The sequence below is a fragment of the Girardinichthys multiradiatus genome, chromosome 9 (assembly GCF_021462225.1).
Source record: "Girardinichthys multiradiatus isolate DD_20200921_A chromosome 9, DD_fGirMul_XY1, whole genome shotgun sequence".
NCBI classification, from domain to species: Eukaryota; Metazoa; Chordata; class Actinopteri; order Cyprinodontiformes; family Goodeidae; genus Girardinichthys; species Girardinichthys multiradiatus.
Window position 1 is genome coordinate 9,243,778 of NC_061802.1, and position 27,498 is coordinate 9,271,275.

The following is a 27,498-nucleotide window of genomic DNA, read 5'->3' on the forward strand; positions in this document are numbered from 1 at the left end:
TATGCTTTTATTAGCAGCATCTGGGGGCTATTTGTACCAGGTCCCCACTTCCCACTTCCTCTGTTTGTTTATAATCAAGACAAATGAACCCTAACCTTTCTGACCCCACATACACACACACACACGCACCCACACACACACCCACCTTGAATGTTGTTTGAACTGTGTGTGACCCAGCATGTATAAATAAAGAGAGAGGGGGCTAATACTTCGTAGTCTGTACTGCAGAGCTACCCTTGCAAGTAAATTGACTGTATCGTTCTTGCCTGTGAGTTGACTAAATAATACCTAACAATGTAGTTGTGTAAACTTAAAATATCTGATCAGTTTATCAAGATATTGCTTAATTACACAAATGCACCGATGTGTTCCTCCGCTGCCCCAGCAGCCGCTCGCCTCGCCAGCTGTCAGCTGACCGGGTGGTTGAGGTGCGCTAAACCCCCAGAGAACAGTTGACTCCCGGCACATTGTTTTCATAATCCCGCTGGGTTTCCCCAATGGGTGGAAGTTAAACAGATATAATTCAGTCAGATGAAATCTAATATTAATATTTTTGGTTTATTTATTATAATAATTCTTATTATGCTCTGCAAATAAACTGATTTAAACTTTGTTCCTTAAGTTAATATGTTAGTGTTTAAGTTGTTGAAAGCTTTACAAATAAATTAAAGAAATGGTATTTGTCATCAATGTGTTTTATCTAGTGTTAGATTTTTATATCTATGAATACAAATAATATTTTCAACATTTTAAATGACTGAATAATGAACAAGGTCATAAAACAATAACATTTTAAAACAAAACAGCATTATAAGCCATCAGCAATATGTAAAAGGTTAAATAAAAACCATGTAGTCATTTACAGTAGAGACAGCGGTATTAAATATTTGTTCGGTTTCACAGCTCTGCACTTCATGCTAACATGGTTGCTAGGCAACATAAGTTACGCTGAGGTAAGGGCAAGAGAAATGCAGACCGACGTAACACCGGCAGCACACTATGCTAATCTGCTGTCTGTCCAACTCATCTTGTCCTTTGTTGTTCTCTCAGTCCAACAGGTGGAGGTGGATTTAGGGGTGGAGTCTGTCCTGCTGCCCTGCAGAACCACGGTTCACCTGCCTGAAGATGCTACAGTGGAGTGGAGGGAGCATGGCACTGATGGTGTAGGGGTGAAGCACGCCACCATATGCAGAGGCTATAGTCCTCGAAGCGGCTGTCCTGGGTTCGATTCCTGGACCCAGTGGAATTTACTCTACCCCTTTCCTGTCTACCTACTGTCAAAAAATACAAAATTAAAGGCCACTAGTGCAGAAAAACATATCTTTAGAGTGGAGTGGAGGGATGGATACAACATGAAGGTCCATGTGTATGAGAACGGTTCTGATCATCCTGAAGAACAGGACGAGTTCTACAGATGCAGAACCAAGATGAATAAACACCTGCTGAGAACTGAAGACCTCAGTCTGACTCTGAAACATCCCACAGATAAAGACAGTAACATCTACACCTGCATCGTCTCCGGCAGGGAGGGAAACATCCTGATGAAGAAACAAGTTGATCTCTGGGTCAAAGGTCAGTGGTTTAAAACTGATGTTGTATTTTTCCAATCAGCTGATTAGTTGTGATCAATAGTGATCAGAGGCTCATTAGAAGGTGGTAGAGTCAAAGTAAATGTGATGTAAAGAGAAGCGCACAAAAAATGTACATTATAAATGCAAAAGTACAGGGGTTGGACAATGAAACTGAAACACCTGGTTTTAGACCACAATAATTTATTAGTATGGTGTAGGGCCTCCTTTTGCGGCCAATACAGCGTCGAGATGTAGAGATGATCTGAGTAGATCCTGCTGCTGCTGCAGGAACAAGGAGGCTGTGATGTGATGAAGGTGTGTGTGTCATGAAGCAGCTGCACACTGCCCTGAAGCTGCTGCACACTGCCGTGCAGCAGCACATGGATTAAACATCTCAACAGCATCCGGACTCTGATTATCTGCAGCACCTTTCTGTAACCTTCTGCTCTCATCTTCTTCTGGCCTTCAGCTTTCTACACAATCAGTCAATAAAGTGATGAAGAGCTGCTGCTGCTGTCTCTACAGCTCATCTTCCTCTTTTGTTGTTCTCTCAGTCTGTCAGGTGGAGGTGGAGGAGGGGGCGGAGTCTGTCCTGCTGCCGTTCACAACAACACCTGAGCTGCCAGGAGATCCTAGAGTGGTGTGGAGGGACATCAGAGACAGGAAGGTCCATGTGTATAAGAACGGTTCTGACAAGCCTGAAAAACAGGACCAGTTCTACAGAAACAGAACAAAGATGAATGAAGACCTGCTGAGAACTGGAGACCTCAGTCTGACTCTGAAACGTCCCACAGAGAGAGACAGTGGAGTGTACAGATGTGTAGTCTCCAGCGAGAACATCTGGAGACGGAAAACAGTTCAGCTGAAAATCAAAGGTTTGTCTCTTGGTCCACCTGTCTTTTGTCCATCTATCTTCTGTCCATCTATCTTCTGTCCATCTGTTTCCGGTCCATCTGTCTTCTGTCCATCTATCTTCTGTCCATCTGTCTTCTGTCCATCTGTCTTCTGTCCATCTATCTTCTGTCCATCTGTTTCCGGTCCATCTGTCTTCTGTCCATCTATCTTCTGTCCATCTGTCTTCTGTCCATCTGTCTTCTGTCCATCTATCTTCTGTCCATCTGTCTTCTGTCCATCTATCTTCTGACCATCTGTCTTCTGTCCATCTATCTTCTGTCCATCTGTCTTCTGACTGACTGTCTTCTGTCTCCTCAGCAGCAATAGTTCAGGTCCAGAACCAACCAGAGGACATCAGGACCAGAACCAGCTCCACTGATCTCACTCCTCTGATGGCTGAACAATCAGTCTGATCGGTTTGTTGATCCATCTTTGATTACTGATCCAATCTGACTTCGGATCAGAGAGAAGATCTCAGTGAAGGTTCTGATGGATCATCAGAGGAACCTTGATCCAGTCTGCAGACTCTGTATTGATCAGTATTGATTGTATATGTATATGTCCTGTGAATGTTCTGATCCATATTTGATCTTCTACGGAGCTCTGTTACTGTGTGAGAAGCAGATTGTATCTCCAGGATTTCTGTGGAGTCAACCTGGATGTTTCAGTATTTTTCTAAGTTCCTCTTCACTCTGCTGCTCTTCCTCCTCTCTTCTATATATCCAATCATTGTAAAGTTGTCACATGTATCTATTGCACTGACATGTTTGCTCTGTATGAAACGAGACCTTCTCTCCAGGAGGTCTGGTGCTCTTCATCAGGAGCAGCAGGCTGAATGGAGAGGAGGTCTCCTGCAACCAAAGCTTCATTAAATCTTCATCATGGAGACGTAGTTTGTGTCTTTCTGAGTTTTAAACTCGACACTGAATCTGCAGAATGAACTTTGAACCATTTTAATTATTCAACCATTCCCACTTTCATGCAGTTGATAAACTGGTTTTTACAGCAGATTAAAGCAGATTTCCTTCAAACCATAAAAATAACTCAGATTTAATAGCTGCTGATGTTTGTTGATTGTTTCTGGCAGGTCTTCTGAACACTGTTCCTAATAAAGTGTCCAATTTAGATGCTGAACATGAACATTGTGACGATGAAACAACGTCTAGTGATGATCTAACAACATGGATGACGAAGAAATCAGAGTATTTGCTTCCAACGTTGTGAACAGAGAACATTACTTCTGTCCTGCAGCTCAGACATAGTGTCTTCTAGGAGGTCCAGAAAACATCCGTCTGCTTTGTGGTTCAATCATCTCCAACTAACGAGACTCAAATCGTCTCTTCTCAGTCGGGTTCTTGAAGAACTTTTCCTTCATTTTCTTTACTTTTTATCACATATTTCAAACTAGAGCAAATATATCATCTGGAAAGTTCCTCCTTCTATGAAACCCGACTTTATTAGTTCTGGTGATTTTAGGAGGAGCTTTGCTTCCAGATGGACTTCAGAACAACACCAACTGGAGCCAGATGATGCAGCTCCTCCTCTTAGGTCAGAATTTATCCAACAAACTGGTTTTACTCTGATCAGAACCAGATCATCTCCAGGATTTCCATCAAGTTCTCCTTCATGATTGTTAGAGTCATCTGGGACGAGGACTGTTTGATGGAGGTCCAGAACCATCCAGAACCAAAGCCTGGTTCATCAGTTCAGTGTTTGATCTGAGACCCTGAAGAACCTCCTCAGAGGAGCTCATGTTGGTTTGAAGTGAAGGTCAGTCTAGAGTAGGACCACATGTCTTCAGGGTCTGAGGTGTTCTCCACCATGGACCTCAGGAGAACCTCAGCAGATCTTCATCACAGCTCTTTACTTCATCTTCCTCAGCATCTCAGCAGGGATGAAGGTCCAACAGCTGCTGTTAGTCCTGGAATAGTATGGAGGTCATCAGCAGTGCTGAGATGTTCTTACTTTGGTTTCATTGATGACCTTCAAGTAAATCATTGTTGCTCCAGATTTCTGGTTAAAATTTCCTTTTTCTGCCCTGAAGCCTGAATAATTATTACAGTTGGATCATTTCTCCTCATGAATCTCTGATCTTCACTTATTCTCGCCCACGCCCACACGTTTCATGTATCAAAAAGCTTTTGATACCGTTTGATCCCCAATGCCTTAAGAGTATACTGAGTGATTTTCAAGTCTTTAAGTCAAAAGCTGTAGGAGGAGTTCGCTCAGATATGCGGGCTAGAAACGCCCAAAACCGTGTCAAAATAGCAACTTCAATCCAAAATGGCCGACTTCCTGTTGGGTTTGGACCAATGCTCCAAGAGACTTTTTTGTAGGTCCTGAGAAGATACACTCAAAAAAGCCAGATTGGGTGTTTGCTAAATTAATCTAAGTGTAACATGTTGCTTCAACCATATGTAATCATGTTTTGTGGTTGAACATCATTAAGTAATGTTATTTTAGCATGATGTGGAATAATTTACTAAATTCAGTTATGCTGACAGAACCTAATGCTTTTTGGGTAAGGTATCAAATGGCGTGTAGAACTCCAGAACACAAGGTGGCAGTAGTGTGCGAGCAGGGAGTGCATTTACAAACTTTACTTCCGAAAGGTGCAGAAGAAGGAAGAGCAACACACAAAGACGCGGGAAGACGGACAAGTTGGGGATGGCGGTAAGGTAAGTCATTTAATTTACCGTCCATCGACTTAAAAAATAAGTAACTGCACAGAAATTTCCCATAACTTTTTATTGTCCGCTCTATGATTTTGAACGATTAATTTCGTCACCGAGTCTTTTTGTTGTGCAATATATTCCACGTGTGCTTAGCGTCATATTAGCATTAGCTAGTCCGGTTAAACACACACACACACACACACACACCTATCAGTTTTGTCGGTAACAGGGTTAACAAAATGATGTAGATGTTTGTTTTCATTTAAATATCTAAAAAAAAAACAGAGCGTAAGCATGCCAATGAATGAATTTAGCACAATCTATGAGTAGATACTATTGAAACATAGAATTTCAAGCGAAACAACCCTGTGATTTTTTTCCTCTTCATTATCTGAAATGTTTTATAGAATCACTCGAATCTTCTTGTTTCCACAAATCTCTGAAACAACCTCACTCTGTATTTTAAAGTCAGGAATATGGTTTAATTTGTTGACATCTATTTTTTGTTTTCAATGTGATATTATTTGGTTTATTTAAATACATTTTGACTGGTGGTCACAACTTCATCCACCGTGTTGCTTAATCTATAATTTAACTTTAAACTTTAATTTAATAGTAGGAATTAAAAAGAGCATGTGTCCACGCTCAAATTAATGGAGTATTGTTGATTTGGAAAAATTCCACTGTAAGGTATGTTTGGAGCAGATAAAGATGTGCGATTAATTTGTGATTAATTATGACCCCGAGATACTTGAACTCCTCCACTTGAGGCAGGAACTCCCCTCCAACCTGAAGAGGACAAGACACCCTTTTCCGGTCGAGAACCATGGACTCTGACTTGGAGGAGCTGATCTTCATCGCAGCCGCTTCACACTCGGCTGCGAACCGGCCCAGCGCATGCTGTAGGTCTTGGCTAGAGGGGGCCTGCAGGACCTCGTCATCTGCAAAAAGAAGAGACAAAATCCTCTGGTCCCCAAACCAGACCCCCTCCGGCCCTTGGCTGCGTCTAGAAATCCTGTCCATGAAAGTTATGAACAGGACCGGTGACAAAGGGCAGCCCTGCCGGAGTCCAAAATGCACCGGGAACAGGTCCGACTTAGTGCCGGCAATGCGAACCAAACTCCTGCTCCGCTCGTACAGGGACCGGATGGCCCCTAATAAAGGGCCTCCGATTCCATACTCCTGGAGCACCCCCCACAGGGCACCACGAGGGACACAGTTGAATGCTTTCTCCAGGTCCACAAAACACATGTGGACCGGTTGGGCAAACTCCCATGAACCCTCGAGTACCCTGTAGAGGGTATAGAGCTGGTCCAGTGTTCTACGGCCGTGACGAAAACCACACTGCTCCTCCTGAAGCCAAGGTTCGAGTATTGGCCGGACTCTCCTCTCCAATACCATGGCGTAGGCCTTACCAGGGAGGTAATCGCCTGGGTAAAATTTTGTTTCCTTGTCAATATTTTCATATTTCTACTGTACATTGTCTTAGACTATATCTGACATATAGCTTAAGTTCACTGGATAAGTAATAATGGGGACAGTAATGCCCAGTTTGATCACAATTCACTGTGTAAGGAAGCCTTTAAAAAATAAAAAATACACTACTCAAAAAAATAAAGGGAACACTCAAATAACACATCCTAGATCTGAATGAATGAAATATTCTCATTGAATACTTTGTTCTGTACAAAGTTGAATGTGCTGACAACAAAATCACACAAAAATCATCAATGGAAATCAAATTTATTAACCAATGGAGGCCTGGATTTAGAGTCACACACAAAATTTAAGTGGAAAAACACACTACAGACTGATCCAACTTTGAGGTACTTGTAGTCGTCATCTTCCGCTTTATCCAGGACCGGGTCGCGGGGGCAGCAGACACAGCAGAGACGCCCAGACATCCCTCTCCCCAGACACCTCCTCCAGCTCCTCCTGGGGGAGCCCAAGGCGTTCCTAGGCCAGCCGAGAGACATAGTCCCTCCAGCGTGTCCTGGGCCGTCCCCTGGGCCTCCTCCCGGTGGGATGTGCCTGGAACACCTCCCGAGGAAGGCGTCCAGGAGGCATCCGGTATAGATGCCCGAGCCACCTCAACTGGCTCCTCTTGATGTCGAGGAGCAGCGGCTCTACTCCGAGCCCATCCCGAATGACCAAGCTCCTCACCCTATCTCTAAGGGAGTACCCGGCCACCCTACGGAAGAAGCTCATTTCAGCCGCTTGTATCCGGGATCTCGTTCTTTCGGTCATGACCCAAAGTTCATGGCCAAAGGTGAGGGTAGGAACGTAGACCGACTGGTAAATCAAGAGCTTCGCTTTTTGGCTCAGCTCTCTCTTCACCACAACGGACCAGCACAGTGTCACTATTACTGCAGTAAATTCAGGGTAAAAGCAATTCAGGTACACAATTTCAATGCATTAATATTCACTGGTAACAATTCTACTTCATTTTTAATTCAAAATCAGATGAAACAGATTTACGCCATAAATAGAGGGCTCTGTAGTATACAGATTCATTTTGAGAATTTTATTATTTATTTTTTTATTTCAAATTCATTGATGCACAAGAATGCACTTTTATTTTTATTGTATTTAAATTTTTTGTAGAGTCAGATGTTTTTCTATGTTTGCCTCTTCATGGGCAATAAAGTTCAATCTCAAGAAATCCTGTTTGCTTTAAGGTGTTTTTTTCCTAACTTGATATCAACTGTCATAAACTAGGATGACAAATTTTTACATTGTTTAAAACAAATATTGATGTCAGAATTGACTTATTGAATTATTACTATTGATTTTCATATGAATGAAACGACTCACAACTAAAGTATTTGTGATTTTCAAACACACATAAGTCTTGTCTGATCAGCACAATTAATTAGTTGTTTTGTATCATTTTAAAATATAGTTGCAGCTACCCCATTAAATTGGGTCATCCACACTTAAATCAAACATGGGTGAATATGTTGAACTAACCTTTAAAACTGATGTTGGATTTAGATCTTGTAATTAAGTAACAGTGACGCCGACACATTATGTTGATTCAGCATGTTTACATTAATTTCACTCAACAAAACTGTCACTTGCTAAATAAGCGTATTATAATTGGGTGGAAATACTTTCCATAAATTTTGTATGTTCACCCAACAAAAGATTATTATGTTGGACTTACCCCTTGTGATTGAGTAATAATAACACCAACACCTTATGTTGAACCAGCATACTTACATTTATGTCACTTAATAAAACAATTTCTTGCTAAATTAGCGTATTATTATTAGGTGGAAATACATTACATAATTTTTTTATGTTCACGAATTAGGCCGCGCCCACCAAATATGTCATCAGATCTTTGTTGGGGACTGGACTAGAATCAATCACATTGAATTTGGTGCAGATCAGATGATGTATGTGGAAATTAAATCCAAACGTATGGTCATGGCGTAACGTCCAACTTCGCCGCGCCACCAGGGCCATGCCTTTTATAGAAAAGTCACTGTGCTTCAAACGAAGTTAGACCCACTAGTTATCAGTCACCTGGCACAGTTTCAAGCTGATTGAGTGTAGACAGCCAGGTAGCGACCTTTCCCAGTAAAAAAAAGTGACTTCCTGTTCTCAGGGGGCGTGGCTTTGATGATGTCAGCATATGACCCCATAGGATTGTTGGGAACCTGAAGGTCATCCTTCATGCCATCTTTGGTGTGATTTGCCGTTTCTTCGGAAAAGTTATTGCAATTTTTCACTTTCGGCGCGAACGCCAACTTCGTGCCCTGGCTACGCTCCCTAAACATGGCCGATAACTCTCAATTTTGATAACTTTTAATCCCCCATGCCTTAACTGCATATTGACCAAATATGAAGCAGATAGCTCAAAATCCCTAGGAGGAGTTTGTTAAAGTTAGAGTAAAAGTGATAAACGGCAAAAAATTGGCCTTTGACCCAAAATGGCCGTCTTCCTGTGCGTTTTAGGGCATACCCCCAAGATACTTTTTTTCTTGGTTTGAGGAGCTCTAACAGTGTGCCAAATTTCAGATCTCTACGCATTACAATTCAGCCTATCTCACGTTTGGGGGCTGGGCTAAGTGGTTTGGCCACGCCCACTGACGACATTATGGAACAAGAATTTCACACGGGGGACAATTTTGGGTAAAATCTTACGCGTTTTGGTGCATGGCAAAGTTTCCAAATTGCCCCGCAAAGACGCAACAGAAAAAACAAAGAATTAGAATTCTTGCGATTACAATAGGCCCTTGCAGTTTTCCTGCTCGGGCCTAAAAATGCAAAATTGGAGAGTAGTGTGAGAATGTAGCGAAGAGTGTGAAAGTGGTCATTATGTCCTCCAGCAGCCTAATCCTATAGCAGTATAACTACACAGATAGTTTCAGTTCAGATTATTGAGTTAAACGGTGCTTATTTTCAACAATGTCGTCTCAAGGCACCCCACAAAGGGTCCCATTGATGGTCATTGTTATACTAAAAACCACAAGGATTGGGATACCTCTCTCTGTCAGACTGATTATAACCACTGGAAAAGAGAAGGGGTCATACAGGTAGCAGAAATGGAGGGTGTGTTTGCACCTCAATCATAACTGAGCCGGTTTAGGCTAAACCTGACTCCAGGTTTACACCAACCAACAGGGAGGGAGGAAGGCTCCCTCCGTGATAAACTAAGCCACTCTAACTATAAGCTTTATCAAAAAGGAAAGTTTTAAGCCTAGCCTTAAAAGTAGACAGGGTGTCTGCCTCACGGACTAAAGCTGGGAGCTGGTTCCACAGGAGAGGAGCCTGATAACTAAAGGATCTGCCTCCCATTCTACTTCTGGAGACTCTAGGAACCACCAGTAAACCTGCAGTCTGACAATGAAGTGCTCTGTTAGGAACATATGGAACAATCAGATCTCTGATGTATGATGGAGCTAGATCATTAAGGGCTTTATATGTGAGGAGGAGAATTTTATATTCTATTCTGGATTTAACAGGGAGTCAATGAAGGGAAGCTAAAATAGGAGAAATATGATCTCTCTTTTTAATTTTCATCAGAACTCTTGCTGCATCATTTTGAATCAGCTGAAGGCTTTTAACTGCATTTTGTGGACATCCTGATATCACAGGAAAAAACATTGATGAAAATAAAAATTATAGCTTTTATAGAAGCTGTAAATGTAAAATAAAGCTGTAATTTAAAAAGAGTTCTTTCACATTTTTTGTTTACATCGCTCTTTATGTGTTCCTTCAAAGTTTTGTTGCCTTTAGTGAGAATCTACAATGTAAATCGTCATGAAAATAAAGAGACCCATTAAGTGAGAAAGTGTGTCTAAAACTTTTGACCGGTAGTGTATGTATTTCTCAATATATAAACTTTATTGAATATATCAAAACAACATCCAGCCGTTTGTATTGTAACATCTCAGATGTTTCAAACATTTCTTCAACATGAAAACCCTTAACTACGCAGTTTTAGTTTCCTTAATAAGGCACAAATTTAATGCACAAATTGCATCCATTAGCAGGCGTGTTAACGGTGCTGAATGCAGGAGTTGTAGCCGCTGACCGTAATCTGTTTGAGCCTTAAAACCTTAGCCATTTTCCTCTCTAGTGTGGATTCTCATGTCTGTTTAAACCTCCTTTTTCAGTAAATCTTTGTCCACATAGATCACAACAGAAAGGGTCCTGTTCAGTGTGAATTCTCATGTGTGCTTAAACTTGATTTATGGCTAAATCTTTGTCCACATAGATCACAACAGAAAGGTTTCTGTCCAGTGTGAATTCTCATGTGTGTGTTTAAATGTCCTTTTTGGCTAAATCTTTGTCCACATAGATCACAACAAAAAGGTTTCTGTCCAGTGTGGATTCTCATGTGTGTGTTTAAATGTCCTTTTTGGCTAAATCTTTGTCCACATAGATCACAACAGAAAGGTTTCTGACCAGTGTGGATGCTCATGTGTCTGTTTAAATTTTCTTTTCGGCTAAATCTGTGTCCACATAGATCACAACAGAAAGGTTTCTGTCCAGTGTGGATGCTCATGTGTGTGTTTAAATGTCCTTTTTGGCTAAATCTTTGTCCACATAGATCACAACAGAAAGGGTTCTGTTCAGTGTGGATGCTCATGTGTGTGTTTAAACTTGATTTACGGCTAAATCTTTGTCCACATAGATCACAACAGAAAGGTTTCTGTCCAGTGTGGATGCTCATGTGTGTGTTTAAATGTCCTTTTTGGCTAAATCTTTGTCCACATAGATCACAACAGAAAGGTTTCTGACCAGTGTGGATGCTCATGTGTGTGTTTAAATTTCCTTTTTGGCAAAATCTTTGTCCACATAGATCACAACAGAAAGGTTTCTGACCAGTGTGGATGCTCATGTGTTTGTTTAAACTTCCTTTTCTGCTAAATCTTTGTCTACATAGATCACAACAGAAAGGTTTCTGTCCAGTGTGGATGCTCATGTGTGTGTTTAAACTTCCTTTTCGGCTAAATCTTTGTCCACATAGATCACAACAGAAAGGTTTCTGTCCAGTGTGAATTCTCATGTGTGTGTTTAAACTTGATTTATGGCTAAATCTTTGTCCACATAGATCACAACAGAAAGGTTTCTGTCCAGTGTGGATGCTCATGTGTCTGTTTAAATTTTCTTTTTGGCAAAATCTTTGTCCACATTGATCACAACAGAAAGGTTTCTGTCCAGTGTGGATGCTCATGTGTGTGTTTAAACTTCCTTTTCGGCTAAATCTTTGTCCACATAGATCACAACAGAAAAGTTTCTGTCCAGTGTGAATTCTCATGTGTGTGTTTAAACTTCCTTTTCGGCTAAATCTTTGTCCACATAGATCACAACAGAAAGGTTTCTGACCAGTGTGGATGCTCATGTGTCTGTTTAAAGTGCATTTTCCAATAAAGGTTTTACCACAGTCTTCACAGCTAAACTTCACTCCTGTCTGGACTTTCTTTGGCGATTCCAAATTTTTCTTCTCTGTGAAACAGTTCTTCCTATCCAGCGAGCTTAAAGATCCTATTTCTGAATTTATCATGTCTTTCTGAAGAAAGCCATGGTGAACAAATTGTTCAGCAAACTCAGGGAAGCTAAAAGGTTTGTTAATGTTTCCATCATCGGCCTTTTCATCCTTCTCAGTGTCTTCAGTTTCTGAGGAAATGGAACCATCTCCATGATCTTGTATCCTGATGGATTCTTCTCCTCCATCGATGTCTTCTGGAAGCACTCTGCCTTTAATTTGGTCTTGATAAAGCTGTGAGAGCAGAGGGGACTGTTCATCATCCTCACTGTTTATGGGAGTAGCAGTGACTGGAAACCTGATGGCATCAATCTCCTCCTTCCCATTGAGCTGCTCTCCCCCCAGACTGGTGTAGACCTCCTCCTGTTCCTTCTTTATGTGGTGGGGCTTTGGGTCATGTAGGCCAGCACAAGGTCTGTGCTTTACAGGAGCTGCTTCTTTAACCATCAGCATCTGCTTAACATCTGCAGGAAAAACACAAAAACACATCATGCATTTTAGAAAGTTTTTTGACTTCAGCCTGGACTGAGTGACTTTTTAATAAAGATATATTTAGGTACTTTGGTTACATTAAATTCTTTGATTTAATTACCATTTCTTATCCTTTTATTTTGCATTGTTGCTTCTTATGTCTATTGATTTATGTCATGATCTGTTCAATTATTCTCAACAACCATATACTGAAACCATTTTAGTCTTTTTTTGTCTCCATCTCGCTTGTCTACGATTGTTTACAGTGTGCCGCATAATTCATCTTTTTAACTAGTTTCTATGTGGAATTTTCAGGTTTTAAAGCAGGTATAATAAGCAATGAACATGTCAACTTTTTCTCAGTTTAAATATACATTTTAAAAACAATGACATATAATTCACACCAGATATTGGTCGTGGCAGATGCCCGCTCACACTGGTTCTGCTGGAGGTTTCTTCCTGTTAAAAGGGAGTTTGTCCTCTCCACTGTCGCTACATGCATGCTCAGTATGAGGGATTGCTGCAAAGTCAACGCCAGTGACTGTCTACTGTCTCTACATGCTCATCCAGGAGGAGTGAATGCTACAAGTCACTGACTGGATGCAATCTGTTAGGTTTCCTTAGATAGATTTTTTTTAACCAATTTAAATAAATAACTGAATTGACTGCACTGTTTGAAAGTCAGGATTAATTGAAATATATGTACCTGACATGAAATCTGTATGATTTGATTGAATTGACTTTGTAAAGTGCCTTAAGATAACATGTGTTGTGAATTGGCGCTATATAAATAAAACTGAATTCTGACAAAGGAGTCAAAAGAATAATCAAACAAGTTGTCCAAGAGCCAAGGAGCACTCACAGAAAGCCTAAGAAAGACCTGGAAAAAGCAGGTACAGTTTGTCCCCAATTTGTAATGTTTTCAACTGCAACGGTCTTCAGAATAGGTTCATACACAGAGGAGGCAGAGAATAAGTCTACTAGAAGACATGAGGCAAGATGAGGAGGTACGAACAGGCAGGCAAAAGAGCATACATGGCAGGCTTGGTCCAACAAGTGTTTAGCAAGAATCATAGATGTAGCATCGGAAAGTGGGTCATACACAATAAGTTGATCATGAACACTGCAGCAAGGCAAAGAAATGTTCTGGCATCGGAGGAGAAACGGGTAGAAATACTGGCGAAACAGGTGAGTGAAATGATCAGACAGTTGTGCTAAGCTGAACAACATGGCCCATCACAAATCATGACACTAAGTCCTACTACGGTTTTCTGAAAACATATCGTTGATTGTTTTAATTTGATAATGAAACCTTCGGATGTCAGATGTTTGATTTTAACCAAACATAAATAGCAACAACCTCTGTGAAACGATGCATTTCATTATCTGAGAAACTTTATGTTTAGGAAAAAAATAAAAGCCAATATTGCCTTTATGGTCTGGCTGCTGGCTCCCATGGTTGCCATGGCAGAAATCTGTGCTATGTTCCTGTCTCCCAGCCTTGTTGTTCCTTCCCTTGAATGTTACTCACTGCTTCATAATGCTGGTAGAAAAACCTGTTTCCAATGGAACGTTGTGAAAAGAGCATACTCCTAGAATATGAATACCACATTCATCCTGGTTCATAACAAAGTCATTAAAATCTATGCGCCTGGAAAGGGTTACAGACATTTCAAAAGGTTTGGGAATCCAGATAACCACCGTGAGAGCCATCCTCCATAAAACGAGACAATGTGGAACAACAAGGAACCTTTCCAGGAGTAACCTGCCTACCACAAATAGTCAAGTTTTTTTACTTTTCACTTTTCAGCAACCAGGCACTCAAAGCGTGGACATGAGGAAAAGCATTACAATGATACAGAAAATAAAACACAGAAAAACAAATCAAATGACTAATAATCCTTGGGAGTTTACTGGTAAGAGCTGGTTCTAATCCAATCTATTTAATATAGGTAATTAGCTCTTTAAGTCCTCTGAGGTAAGGAATTTATCCGGTGCTAGAAGAAAAATGATAAGTACTCCAAGAAAACTAATCTAATAGGTCACAACAAAACCCAGGACAACATCTAAACCACTGAAGGCATGACATTCCTCATTTTTACTTTTTTTTCCTTATATTTACTTTTCAGCAACAAGTCCCTGGAAGCTATTGAAGAAAAATGCTAATTTGGAACTAAAAATAATCCTAAAAAATGTAAAAATGCTTAAAATGGAATAGAAAAGGGTGTGCCTCATCTATCCAGTCTAGTAAAACAATTTCAGATGGATTTTGTGTCAGTAGGTCACATGACCTGGAAGCTATTGAAGAAAAATGCTAATTTTTGACCCAAAAAATTCCTAAAAAATTATAAAAATTCTTGAAATGGAATAAAAAAAGAGTGTGTCTCATCTATCCAGTCTAGTAAAACAATTTCAGATGGATTTTGTGTCAGTAGGTCACATGACCTGGAAGCTATTGAAGAAAAATGCTAATTTTTGACCCAAAAAATTCCTAAAAAATTATAAAAATTCTTGAAATGGAATAAAAAAAGAGTGTGTCTCATCTATCCAGTCTAGTAAAACAATTTCAGATGGATTTTGTGTCAGTGGGTCACATGACCTGGAAGCTATTGAAGAAAAATGCTAATTTTGAACTAAAAATAATCCTAAAAATTATTAAAATGCTTAAAATGGAATAAAAAAGGATGTGCCTCATCTATCCAGACTAGTAGAACAATTTCAGACAGATTTTGTGTGAATTGGTCTCATGACCTGGAAGCTATTGAAGAAAAATGCTAATTTTGAACTAAACATAATCCTAAAAATTATTAAAATGCTTAAAATGGAATAAAAAAGGGTGTGCCTCATCTGTCCAGACTAGTAGAACAATTTCAGACAGATTTTGTGTGAATTGGTCTCATGACCTAGAAGCTATTGAAGAAAAATGCTAATTTTGAACTAAAAATAATCCTAAAAATTATTAAAATGCTTAAAATGGAATAAAAAAGGATGTGCCTCATCTATCCAGACTAGTAGAACAATTTCAGACAGATTTTGTGTGAATTGGTCACATGACCTGGAAGCTATTGAAGAAAAATGCTAATTTTGAACTAAAAATAATCCTAAAAAATGTAAAAAGACTTAATGGAAAAGCAAATGGTGTGCCTCATCTATCCAGTCTAGTAAAACAATTTCAGATGGATTTTGTGTCAGTGGGTCACATGACCTGGAAGCTATTGAAGAAAAATGCTAATTTTGAACTAAAAATAATCCTAAAAAATGCTTAAAATGGAATAAAAAAGGATGTGCCTCATCTATCCAGACTAGTAGAACAATTTCAGACAGATTTTGTGTCAGTGGGTCACATGACCTGGAAGCTATTGAAGAAAAATGCTAATTTTGAACTAAAAATAATCCTAAAAAATGCTTAAAATGGAATAAAAAAGGATGTGCCTCATCTATCCAGACTAGTAAAACAATTCCAGACAGATTTTGTGTGAATTGGTCACGTGACCTGGAAGTTATTGAAGAAAAATGCTAATTTTTGACCCAAAAATTCCTAAAAAATTATAAAAATGCTTGAAATGGACTAAAAAAAGGGTGTGTCTCATCTATCCAGTCTAGTAAAACAATTTCAGACAGATTTTGTGTCAGTGGGTCACATGACCTGGAAGCTATTGAAGAAAAATGCTAATTTTGAACTAAACATAATCCTAAAAAATTTAAAAAGACTTAAAATGGAAAAACAAATGGTGTGCCTCATCTATCCAGTCTAGTAGAACAATTTCAGACAGATTTTGTGTCAGTGGGTCACATGACCTGGAAGCTATTGAAGAAAAATGCTAATTTTTGACCCAAAAAATTCCTAAAAAATTATAAAAATGCTTGAAATGGACTAAAAAAAGGGTGTGTCTCATCTATCCAGTCTAGTAAAACAATTTCAGACAGATTTTGTGTCAGTGGGTCACATGACCTGGAAGCTATTGAAGAAAAATGCTAATTTTGAACTAAAGATAATCCTAAAAAATGTAAAAATGCTTAAAATTGAATAAAAAAGGGTGTGCCTCATCTATCCAGACTAGTAGAACAATTTCAGACAGATTTTGTGTCAGTGGGTCACATGACCTGGAAGCTATTGAAGAAAAATGCTAATTTTGAACTAAACATAATCCTAAAAATTTTTTAAAATGCTTAAAATGGAATAAAAAAGGGTGTGCCTCATCTATCCAGACTAGTAGAACAATTTCAGACAGATTTTGTGTTAATTGGTCCCATGACCTGGAAGTTATTGAAGAAAAATGCTAATTTTGAACTAAAAATAATCCTAAAAAATGTAAAAAAAAAAAAAAAAAAACTTAAAATGGAACAAAACTGAGTGTGCCTCATTGATGTAATCTAGTAGCATGATTTACTGTTGTTTTTGTTTCAATTGGTCACAAGACAAGGCATTTATTTATTTTTATTTTCCACGATTGTTTGGTTCGGAAACTTATTGACGGTCCCTAAGTGAACCACCGCGGGTCAGAAGAGGGAGCAACAGAGAGTAGCTAGCCGAAATCTGAGTGCCTGAATCGGATCAACCGTGAGCTAGATGCCGCTAACTCCGCGGAGCTTGAATATCTAATGTCCAACTTCAAACTAACTTCACCGCGGTATATCGTGCAGCCCTATTAATTAGTTTCTAAGCAAACTTGTATCGGTGTTGAAGGACAACAAACCACTCAAAATGGCGGACGTGGGTCGTTCCCACCGAGTGACGAAGCGTTTACGTTTTAAGTCTATGGTGAACATTTGGGCTTTAAGAAGCTAATCAATTAGTCACCTAAAATGTTCCTAAACTGTAACTGACATGAAAACATACAAACCTAATCTGTGCAGCAGAACTTTAGGGTTGAAATCAGCCTCCAGGATGTTGAGACGCTGCTGATCTTCTTTGTCCTCTTTAACTGTTTGGGAAATCTCTCCCACTGCTGCACTCTGCCACCGTTTGAGCTGCTGTCTCCACATCTTTGTTGTTAGCTTCTCTTCAAAAGATCCTTTAACAGTTACTGAGTCGTTATAACTCGGCTTCGATCCAAACTCTAGAGATGGAACATTTGAAGCAAAGCTTCGAGGAGTTTACAGAGTAAAAAGGTTCAATGCTTGTAAATGCGGTAAACCACGTGACCGGTGACAAACGATGCCTCTTCTTCTTCTTATAATGGCGGTTGGCAAACAACTGAAGGAGGCATTACCGCCACCAACTGGTAAGGAGTGTGGACCACATGACATCTATACACCACTCCCAGTGCATGGACAGCCACATTAAACAGGCTTGCAATATTCTGCATAAGCAACATAATCATTTATAAAGATTTAAAGTGGTTAAAACTGTCTTTGCCAGCAAATCTGAACATTTGTTGACATCAGTTTTAAAAAGATGAAATAAATGTTGACAAATAAGTGAAACATGTACTTAAAAATTACAATCACACACATTCCTCTCCTATCAACTGCTGATGTGGACAAAAGGAGCACAGCTCTGAATGATGGACGGACGCTTCAACCCTTGATTTGTGAAGGGACAACGTCTGGGCCCCTCTTTTTCCAAAGTAAGGTTAAGTCACAATCAGATTTACCAAGAAACTGGTTAATGCATTGAAGACTTATGCAGTAAAGCTGGACAAAAAAGCAGATGTTATCTGCTAAAATGAATGTTTTACATTTGACTGGAATTTGTAAGCTTTGAGTGACCTTGCAACTGATCACAGTATGTATTATAATCCTATGTTTAATCAAAATGATCAATTGTGATTACAAACATTTTTTTTTAAAAAGAAGTGTGTCTCATCTATTCTGTCTAGTACAGAAGTCTCATTCTCGCAGCCCGCACGACGATATCTTGTGACCCCCACCGTGATATGAAAGTATAATATTAGTGCAGCCCGCAGGGGGAGTGGACCTCTGAAGGAAGTCCCGCCCGCCGTTCCTCATCGTGGCTGACATTCGGTGCTAGGCTAAGCTACACCGACTTCATGCACATTCCGCTTGTAACAGCAGTGTGGCGGATGACGAACAGTCCGGTAGCTATCACCTTTTTTTGTGGTCGCCATTCGGGTACTTTCTACCATCGACAAATGCCACGATCAAACGCGGAGAAAGGCAACTGCTACCGGGCTGCTCGTCATCCGGCGCGCTGTTGTGACAAGTAGAAGCGGAAATGACGTCACGCGTCAACTTTGACTTCTAAGAAACGTGGAACAAGAGCGATGCCAAGTGGAATAAACAAAATTTTGTCACACCCTCATCATGTCTTTGTCAAAGCCAAAGCCTGCAGTGAAGAGAAAGATGGGTGACGAGCACAGACAATTTCAGCAAAGGTGGAAGACGCAGTATTTCTTTGTTGAGCACAAGAGTATCCCGACATGCCTTATTTGCACTGAAAAAGTTGCAGTGCACAAGGAATACAACCTGAAACGTCATTATTCAACTAAACATGCTGAGGAATGTGCAAAATACCAGGGGGATGAGTGAGCCAACCGGGTTGCCAGCCTTAAAACATGTCTAGTGAGGCAACAAGATTTCTTCAAGAAGGCAACCAAAGAGAATGCTGCAGCAGTCGAAGCTAGCTATATGGTTAGTGAGATTATTGCTAAGGTGGGGAAACAATTAAAAAAGGGAGAGTTTGTAAAAAAAAAATGCATATTACAGTTTGCAAGTATAGTTTGTCTGGAAAAGAAAAGTCAGTTCAGCAACATCAGCCTTTCTGCCAACACAGTGGCAGAGCGCATTTCTGACTCGTCAAGTGACATTTATCATCAACTGTGTGAGAAAGCCAGATGTTTTGATGCATATTCAGTTGCTCTTGATGAGAGCGCCGACATAACTGACACTGCTCAGCTCTCAATTTATGTCACTTTTATGTGGACTGGTGGCACTTGTTCAGAGAAAACCTGAGGAGGAGGGTGTAGAAGAGGCCATTGCTCTGCACTGCATTATCCATCAGCAGGCCCTTTGCAGCAAATGCCTGAAGTGTGACAACGTGATGTCTGTTGTTGTGAAATGCATCAACAACATCAGATCCAGGGGCTTAAAGCATAGGAGGTTCCGTGCTTTTTAGAGGAAAATGAGTTAGAATATGAAGCTGTGCTCTACTTCACTGAGGTATGTTGGCGCAGCAGGGGAAATGTCTTGAAAATATTTTTTTGAACTCAGAGAAGACAACTGGCTATGACAACATAAGATCATTCTCCACAAAACTTGTGTTATGGAAAGCCCAGCTCTCTCAGACAAACCTTTGCCATTTCCCAGCATGCAAGGCACTTGAGGATGCAGGCACACCATTCAGTGGTGAGAAGTATGTTGATGCTATTTTGAAGCTGCAGAAGGAATTTGATCACAAATTTGCAGATTTCAAGATGCACAGAGTTACTTTTCAAATTTTTGCAGACCCCTTCACCTCTGCAAGATACTCCTCCTGTGCTTCAAATGGAGCTTATTGACCTGCAATGCAACTCTGACCTCAAGGCCACATTTAGGGAGGTGAATGGAAAAGCAGACAAGCATGGGCAATTTTTGAGGGAATTGTCCCCCAGCTTCCCTGAGCTTTCCCAAATGTTCAAGCAGACCATGTGCCTTTTTGGGAGCACATATTTGTGCGAAAGCTCTTCTCCACCCTGAACTTTAACAAGTCCAAGTACAGGTCCAGACTTACTGATGAGCACCTTCAAGCCCTACTGAGGGTCTCCACTGCTTCTTCTCTCAAGCCAAATGTGGCTCAGATATGTGAGAGGAAGCGTTGTCACGTCTCTGGCAGCAAGGAGTAAGCTGGAGAAGACATGTTCTGAGGAACTGTTCATGATCTTCATTCAATGTTCAATTCATGTGTTCAGGACAGTTCATGTATTGTAGAAATCATTAACTGTTGATGACATTTGAGGATATTTTTTAACAAAATATTTTGTGGAATCCCTTACCCAGCCTCACCCAGACTGTGCCTCCAGCGGCCCCCAGGTAAATTGAGTTTGAGACCCCTGGTCTAGTAGAATGAGTTCACATTAGTTTTGTATCATTGGGTCATGTGACCTAAAAGCTATTAAAAAAATTATGATTTGTGTATAAAAATTTATAAAAAATAGAAAATGCATTAAAATCAGATTAAAAAAAGAGTGTGCCTCATCTATCTAGTCTAGTAATTCAATTCAGTTTAATTTTATTTATATAGCTCCAATTCACAACACGTTGTCTCAAGGCACTTCACAAAGTCAGGTACATACATTCCAATTAATCCTAACCACTGAACAGTGCAGTCAGATTCATTTATTTAGTTATAGTAGAACAATTTCAGACATATTTTGTGTCAGTGGGCCACATGACCTGGAAGCTAGTGAAGAAAAACTGAATTTTAAGGTAAAAAATTCATAAACAATAGGAAATGCATCTAAATGAGAAAATAATGGGTGTGCCTCCTTCTCCCAGTCTAGTAGGATGATTTAAGAGTGATTTTGTGTGAATTGGTCACATAATCTCAAAGCTATTGAAGAAAAATGGCGAATTGTAATATTAAAAATTCATAAAAAATAGAAAATGCACTTAAATTCAAAATAAATTAGTGTACCACATCTTTCTCGTCTAATATGATTATATGACATTAATTTTATTTCACTGGGTTAGAAGACATGAAAGTTGTTAATTTTTGTTTCTCCCGAGTGTTTGGTTCGGACATTTATTGACGGTCCCTAAATGTATGAGGGACCAAAAATGACAAAATGAAAAATAAATAAATACACATATAAATGTATAAATAAATAAATATAAGAAGAAATAAATACACATATAAATATATAAATGCATAAATGAATAAATATAAAAATAAATGAATACACATAAATGTATTTATTTATCTATTTATTCATTTATTTTCTCCTTTTTGCATATTTATACATTTATTTATTTATTCATTCATTATGTATAATTGTTTTCATTTATACATTTATTTATTCATACATTTATTTATTTATACTTTTATTTATTTCTTCCTACATTTATTTCTGTATTTCTACATTTTCACATTTATTTATTTCTGCTTTTCTGTCTCCGTATGTTATTGAAGTGGGTGGTTCTAACATTTGTCTTCAGCACCATTGGTTAGAATTGATGCCGATCCTGCTGCTACTGCCTAGACTCCGGTACCGAAGTTCTTTTGGTAGGCACAATGGAGGGTTCTCTTACAGCCATTGCCAGGTCACTGGCAAATGATACTGACCAAAATGACTACCTCCATTTTCATTTTGCACGGGTCATGGAGGATTTCAATCAACTCCAAGCTGAGATGGATGTGGAGGTTGACTCCACTATATTGGACAGTCTGGAGGAAGTTGGCCCCCAACTTGCTATACGCCTAGAATCAGAGGAAAGGAGGACTGGACGACCATCCATTATTTTACCTCCAGAGGTCATTGAGACGCACCTCCATTTCGGCCACACCGCTGCAGACATCACAAATTTGTTCGGGGTGTCTGAGTGGACAATTCGACGGAGGATGGCACAGTACGGAATAAGGTAATTTTTTGATAAACATTTAATCCTGTTAGCCTGACGCGCGCTAAAACCAGAAAATGCGTTTATAAATGCAGTAAATGCCGTACCAGCAGCTGAGCATTAGGGTTTAATACCTGGTATTATTTCATATAGTTGGCTAATATGATGGAATAGGATGGAACACCCTCCATTTCTGCTACCTGTATGACCCCTTCTCTTTTCCAATGGTTATAATCAGTCTGACAGAGAGAGGTATCCCAATCTTTGTGGCTTTTAGTATAACAATGACCATCAGTGGGACCCTTTGTGGGGTTCCTTGAGACGACATTGTTGTAAATAAGCGCCGTTTAACTAAATAATCTGAACTGAAACTATCTGTGTAGTTATGCTGCTATAGGCTTAGGCTGCTGGAGGACATAATGACCACTTTCACCCTCTTCGGTACATTCTCACACTACTCTCCAATTTTGCATTATTTGCTGTTATTTCAGTTTTTAACTTTGTTCTCTTTTCTCTTCCTAGAAGCTACACCTGGCCTGACTCTGTGTCTACCTTTGACACCTTTGTGGAGAGGGGAATCGTCCGAGCTTCTGCTGGCAACAACTTAATGTTCACCCTCTACAGATGATCCACATAGCCCTGTCTTTCAGTGTTTAACCCTTTCTTTCTCCTACTGTGACAACTCTATGTGCTCTCTTTCAAACTCTAACCTTGAAAACTGGCTCAAAGTTTATCTGTTCTTTCTTTCTAGATGAAACGACTAAAGGAGCTACATCCATTAACATTTACTTTTCCTTCCCATAGAAAGGACTCCTGGATCAGTGCTTCTTTGTTCTCTTTGTGTCTCTGCTCTGTTCTCTTTAACCCCCAGTCGGTCGTGGCAGATGGCCGCTCACACTGATTCTGGTTCTGGTTCTGCTGGAGGTTTCTTCCTGTTAAAAGGGAGTTTTTCCTCTCCACTGTCGCTACATGCATGCTCAGTATGAGGGATTGCTGCAAAGTTAACGCCAGTGACTGTCCACTGTCTCTACATACTCATCCAGGAGGAGTGAATGCTGCAAGTAACTGACTGGATGTAATCTGCTGGGTTTCCTTAGATAAAAAAACTTTTTATCCAATTTGAATAAATAACTGAATCTGACTGCACTGTTCAATGGTTAGGATTAATTGGAATGTATGTACCTGACTGTTGTGAAGTGCCTTGAGACATGTGTTGTGAATTGGCGCTATATAAATAAAACTGAATTGAATTGAAATTAGTCTCTCGTTTTAGGCGTTTACACCTATGTCGGATATCATAAAGCTAAAGTAAAGTAAAGTAAAGTAAAGACGGTTAGCATATTGGCACCTTACGCTAGCAGAGGCTAACGTGTATCTGCCTGACAAAATGTTATGATTGTCATTTTTACCTATGTTCTACTTTATTAATGTTAGTGGTTCGGTTTAAACTATATTGATTATAAATAATGAGCTGTGTTTATATAGCGGAAACTAAACAGTTTTCCGCGGTCAAACACTGTTGTCATGGTAACCACCCTCTAACCCATGAGAAGTAGCCAGTTGACGGTTACAGTTGTGAAATCCATTGTGAACCGGAACTATAATCGTTTTGTTTTGTCTTGGACTGTGTAACATTTTATTGCTGCACAGATCGTCAAGGCCAGTGGAGTATTTTTATTCTCAAGCAAAGATTTTTCTTTTCAAGTAAAGTCAATTTTTTTGTTGATGGGGTAAAACAAAGGACAGAGCTAATTACAAAGGTCATTGTTTTGTTTCTGCTATGATCATATTTATTTTGTGTGTGTTTTTGTTGACCAGACTCCACGATCTGTTAACACCATTGAATGACGAAGATCTTGATGAGAAAGCGACACAAATTCAGCAACACCAGCCAAACTGTGGATATAAAATGATGCTTGGTCACCTGAACGCACAGGGCATCCACATACAGAGTAAGTGACCACTACCCATTCAATGGGAATTGAGAATTCCTTGTTAGTGGCGAAGGTTCAACTTGTTTCTTTCAGTACGTCATTTTTTGCCATATTTGCCTGTTGTAGGACAACGGGTACAGGCTTCCATGCGGCGTGTGGATCCTCGTGGAGTTTTGATGCAGACCCTTCAGCTGAACCCACGGAGACGGAGGAGGTACTCTGTGCCAGCACCAAACAGTTTGTGGCACATAGACGGCAATCACAAACTGATAAGGTATCTGAAGAGCATTAATGATTTCAACTACTTTTACAAAATCATAGCAACCTTTGTATGAGGGAATAATCCTCACCTTAAAAATTGCATGCTTTTTACTCAGTTTTCATTTGAGATTTGTAGGTGGATATATTAAAACACAATTTTAAATCAGAATACAGGCCATAAATCGAATTAATAAATTTTTTCAGTTGTGAGGGCTTTAATTAACACTGCAACATATATTAAATATGTGAACTGGGATTGTGTTGACCTGAAACGTGATTCATCAAGATTTTATGTGTGAAATTAAAATGGGATTACTGAGGCAACATGTTCTGTCAATGCCCTTAAAGATAATAGAGATACAGTACCTAAAGCTTTATTTTATCAGAGCTCTGTGTCACACAACACAAAGCTTGGACACACAGACAGAGCAGGTTGTGCCATTGCTCTTAAACCATTTCTATAAATCTATATTGTTGTTTGAAATAAACTATTCATTCATTCATATTTCAGATGGCGTATTGTTGTGCATGGTGGTACTGATGGCTTTAGTCGCCTCATCGTATACCTGAGTGCCTCCACCAACAACCGCGCAGCAACAGTCCAGCTTTCTCATAGCTGTTAACGTCTATGGTGTACCATCCCATGTGAGATCGGACAAAAGAGGGGAAATGTTGCTCGCTTCATGGTGGCTAACAGAGGACATAACAGGAATTCACATATTGCTGGCAGAAGTGTCCATAATCAAAGGTAATAGTCTTTTCGTCTAACATTTATCTAAATGATAATCACACTGAGGAGTGTGTGTGTATCAAAAGATTTTTGATACGTTTTTCCATTAGATTCAGTGAAAAGTATCCAAACTTTTGACTGGTTCTGTAAATATGCTAGTTTTTGGTATGATCCGATTAATTGCCAAAATAATCGGCGATTGTTTGATTATCAAAATAATCATTTGTAGCAGCCCCGATGTATTTATATGCCACATACTTACAGACAGAAAAATGTTCACCAAACTACTCAACAATATGCATTTTTCCTCTTTTTCCCAATCAGAATAGAGAGGCTCTGGAGAAATGTGTATGTGGGAGCACTTGATCTCTTTTACACCATTTTTAACAACCTTGAGACAGAAGGCCTTCTAAACCCAGACAATGAAGTTAATCTCTATGCTCTACACCAGTGCTGTGTCCCTCACATCCAGAAGCACCTTGAGGTTTTCCAGCATGGCTGGAACTACCATCGACTGAGCTCTGAGGGAAATCAGTCACCATTTCAACTGTGGACTTACCAGCAGTGTGATGCACAGCAGGAGCCTTTAGAGGTTTGTATTTTTTCTGTTTGGTTTTAGACTGGAGCAGTTTTTACAGTTGATCAATTGAGTTATTTTAAAGAGTAACCTCCATTTAAGTCCCAGAAAAATTAAATAAGATGGCTTTCAAGTCTTACATGGATTTTGTCTGAGCAGACCCTCTAACCTCATTACCATTAATTATAGGTTGATGTGGAGTATGGTGTTGATTGGACTGGACCATCTGGTTATCGCCAGCAGGATGTTGTGGTCCCTGAGGTTCAGCTGCAGCGCCCACTGACCGAACAGGAAGTGGAAAGCCTCCCAAAACCTGATGGCCCTCTGTCTGACATCTTGGATTCTTACATGGAGACAGTAAATCTTTTATCTGAGATGCTCCAGTGAATCACAGTTTCAAGTGCAGAAATAATTAATAAATCATACACAATATATGAAATTGTCTGTTTACTTGTTAACCTAGCAAAGTATTTGAGAATGAAAAAGGCAGAACTCTTCTTTTAACATTTATAACTCACATGGTTTTGGAATACAGCTTTGTACAAAATCTGTCCTATTGTTTTAAGAGTTGTTTTGGCACATTATGCTCATATCAATAGAAACAGACATTTTGTGAATCAAAAAACAATTTAGATTATTTGATACAGATTGACAACTGTATCAAAACACAATTTGATACAGAACCCTTTATAAGTAAAAAGAAAAGGAAAACGTTACACACCATAATTGGTCTCCCTTTTAACATTGAACTCTTGTCATTTTAGACATTTTGACCACACAGTCAACGCAGGAAAATAAAAATGTTTGACTAAATGAACACCAACTGAACAGTGGGACTGAGCCTAAAAGAGAAACATGCTTCACATAAACTGCAAGTGAGCCTCATCCTTAGTGGTTGTTTTTTTTTTTTTAAACTGAGGCTCAGATCATTCCAAATCCAGTGTCAACGGTTGAAATGGCAGCTGTTTGGAAGATGCTGTATTCAGTGTAATGTCTTGGGAGTTTAAGCAGGTGGAAGACTTGGGGAAGCTGTTCTCCACCACTTCAACATCCAAAGATCTGGGGACTACGTTCCAGCCCACCCAGAACTGCTCAAGTTTCTCGAGCTGCTTAGAAAAGGCTACAAAAGGAGAGAAAAATACTCTATTTTGTTTTATTTTTTTAAATTTCACCACAATAATATGTGTTTTGGGCTGTTAGTGAATCTGAGAACTTTCAAAGTTTTACTTTTTTTTTTTATAGAGGAAAAACACACTTGTGTTTCATACAGTAAATTGCTCAGTCTGCATCACAGAGCTCCAATTAACCTGAGAGATACTATTACACGTTTGGGCAGGTACACACTACATGAAAATTAGGACTTTTATTGTCCCGATCTCCCCCTTATGATCAAAGCCAGCAGATGTTTGCAAGCGACATATTGTCTGATCTTCCTGAGGTGTGAGGTGATTTTGTTTGTTTGGTTTGAGAAATCCTGTAGTGTGTACTTAGCTTTACTTATCATTCTCAATAAATGTTCGGAGAAATCCTGAGACCCTACAAGTATCCTCCAAGGAGACCTCGATGTCTTCCTCATCATCATGTGTGGGCCAGTTTATCTGGTCCGAGATGATCTGAGAAAATATTTTATCAGTTAACACCTGCTTTTCTAAACAACCCAGACAAAAATAAGTAAACAAACACAACAGCACTAACAGCAATGGTTGGAATAATAATAAATAATGTAACACATTGATGTGTATATCTTTATAAAGTAAGACTATTAATTCCTTGAGGTAAAATTCATACAGTAAACATAAAAGTTGTAATCAGATTTGGGTATGGTCATGTTTTAAAGAGTTTAAAGAAACATACCAGTAGTTCTACTTGTGTAAAATGACTACA

At 39.4% G+C, this 27,498-nt stretch overlaps 2 protein-coding genes across 5 annotated transcripts; both read left to right on the top strand.

Annotated features, from left to right (window-relative positions):
• Window positions 1-1,352: 1,352 nt before the first annotated feature.
• On the top strand, window positions 1,353-2,957 carry LOC124873891 (junctional adhesion molecule-like). Its single transcript, XM_047374919.1, has 3 exons — window positions 1,353-1,572; window positions 2,126-2,446; window positions 2,784-2,957. Exons 1-3 carry the CDS (start codon window positions 1,353-1,355, stop codon window positions 2,876-2,878), a joined length of 636 nt encoding a protein of 211 aa, XP_047230875.1. The 3' UTR covers window positions 2,879-2,957.
• A 14,651-nt stretch (window positions 2,958-17,608) lies between these two features.
• LOC124874117 lies at window positions 17,609-26,037 on the top strand. 4 transcript variants are annotated; one of them, XM_047375335.1, is made up of 7 exons: window positions 17,609-20,585; window positions 21,685-22,133; window positions 23,931-24,064; window positions 24,173-24,320; window positions 24,819-25,055; window positions 25,489-25,629; window positions 25,804-26,037. In XM_047375335.1, the coding sequence occupies exons 2-5, from the start codon at window positions 21,787-21,789 to the stop codon at window positions 24,928-24,930; spliced, it is 741 nt and encodes a 246-aa protein (XP_047231291.1). In that variant the 5' UTR covers window positions 17,609-20,585; window positions 21,685-21,786; the 3' UTR covers window positions 24,931-25,055; window positions 25,489-25,629; window positions 25,804-26,037. The 4 variants fall into 4 exon arrangements, 1 of the variants encoding a protein (XP_047231291.1); XR_007039704.1 differs by lacking the exons at window positions 17,609-20,585; window positions 21,685-22,133 and adding an exon at window positions 25,362-25,385 and having other exon boundaries at window positions 23,301-24,064; XR_007039703.1 differs by lacking the exons at window positions 17,609-20,585; window positions 21,685-22,133 and adding an exon at window positions 23,301-23,842 and having other exon boundaries at window positions 25,362-25,629.
• Window positions 26,038-27,498: the final 1,461 nt, after the last annotated feature.

What these genes read in the sequence shown, in the direction of transcription:
- LOC124873891 (XM_047374919.1), top strand. Translation starts at nt 1,353, where the DNA reads ATGAAGGTCCATGTGTATGAGAACGGTTCTGATCATCCTGAAGAACAG. An exon ending in AGTTGATCTCTGGGTCAAAG is followed by an intron (nt 1,573 to 2,125) that starts GTCAGTGGTTTA and finishes TTGTTCTCTCAG; the next exon opens with TCTGTCAGGTGGAGGTGGAG. An exon ending in AGTTCAGCTGAAAATCAAAG is followed by an intron (nt 2,447 to 2,783) that starts GTTTGTCTCTTG and finishes CTGTCTCCTCAG; the next exon opens with CAGCAATAGTTCAGGTCCAG.
- LOC124874117 (XM_047375335.1), top strand. Translation starts at nt 21,787, where the DNA reads ATGGAGGGTTCTCTTACAGCCATTGCCAGGTCACTGGCAAATGATACT. An exon ending in ACAGGGCATCCACATACAGA is followed by an intron (nt 24,065 to 24,172) that starts GTAAGTGACCAC and finishes TGCCTGTTGTAG; the next exon opens with GACAACGGGTACAGGCTTCC. An exon ending in GGCAATCACAAACTGATAAG is followed by an intron (nt 24,321 to 24,818) that starts GTATCTGAAGAG and finishes TTCATATTTCAG; the next exon opens with ATGGCGTATTGTTGTGCATG.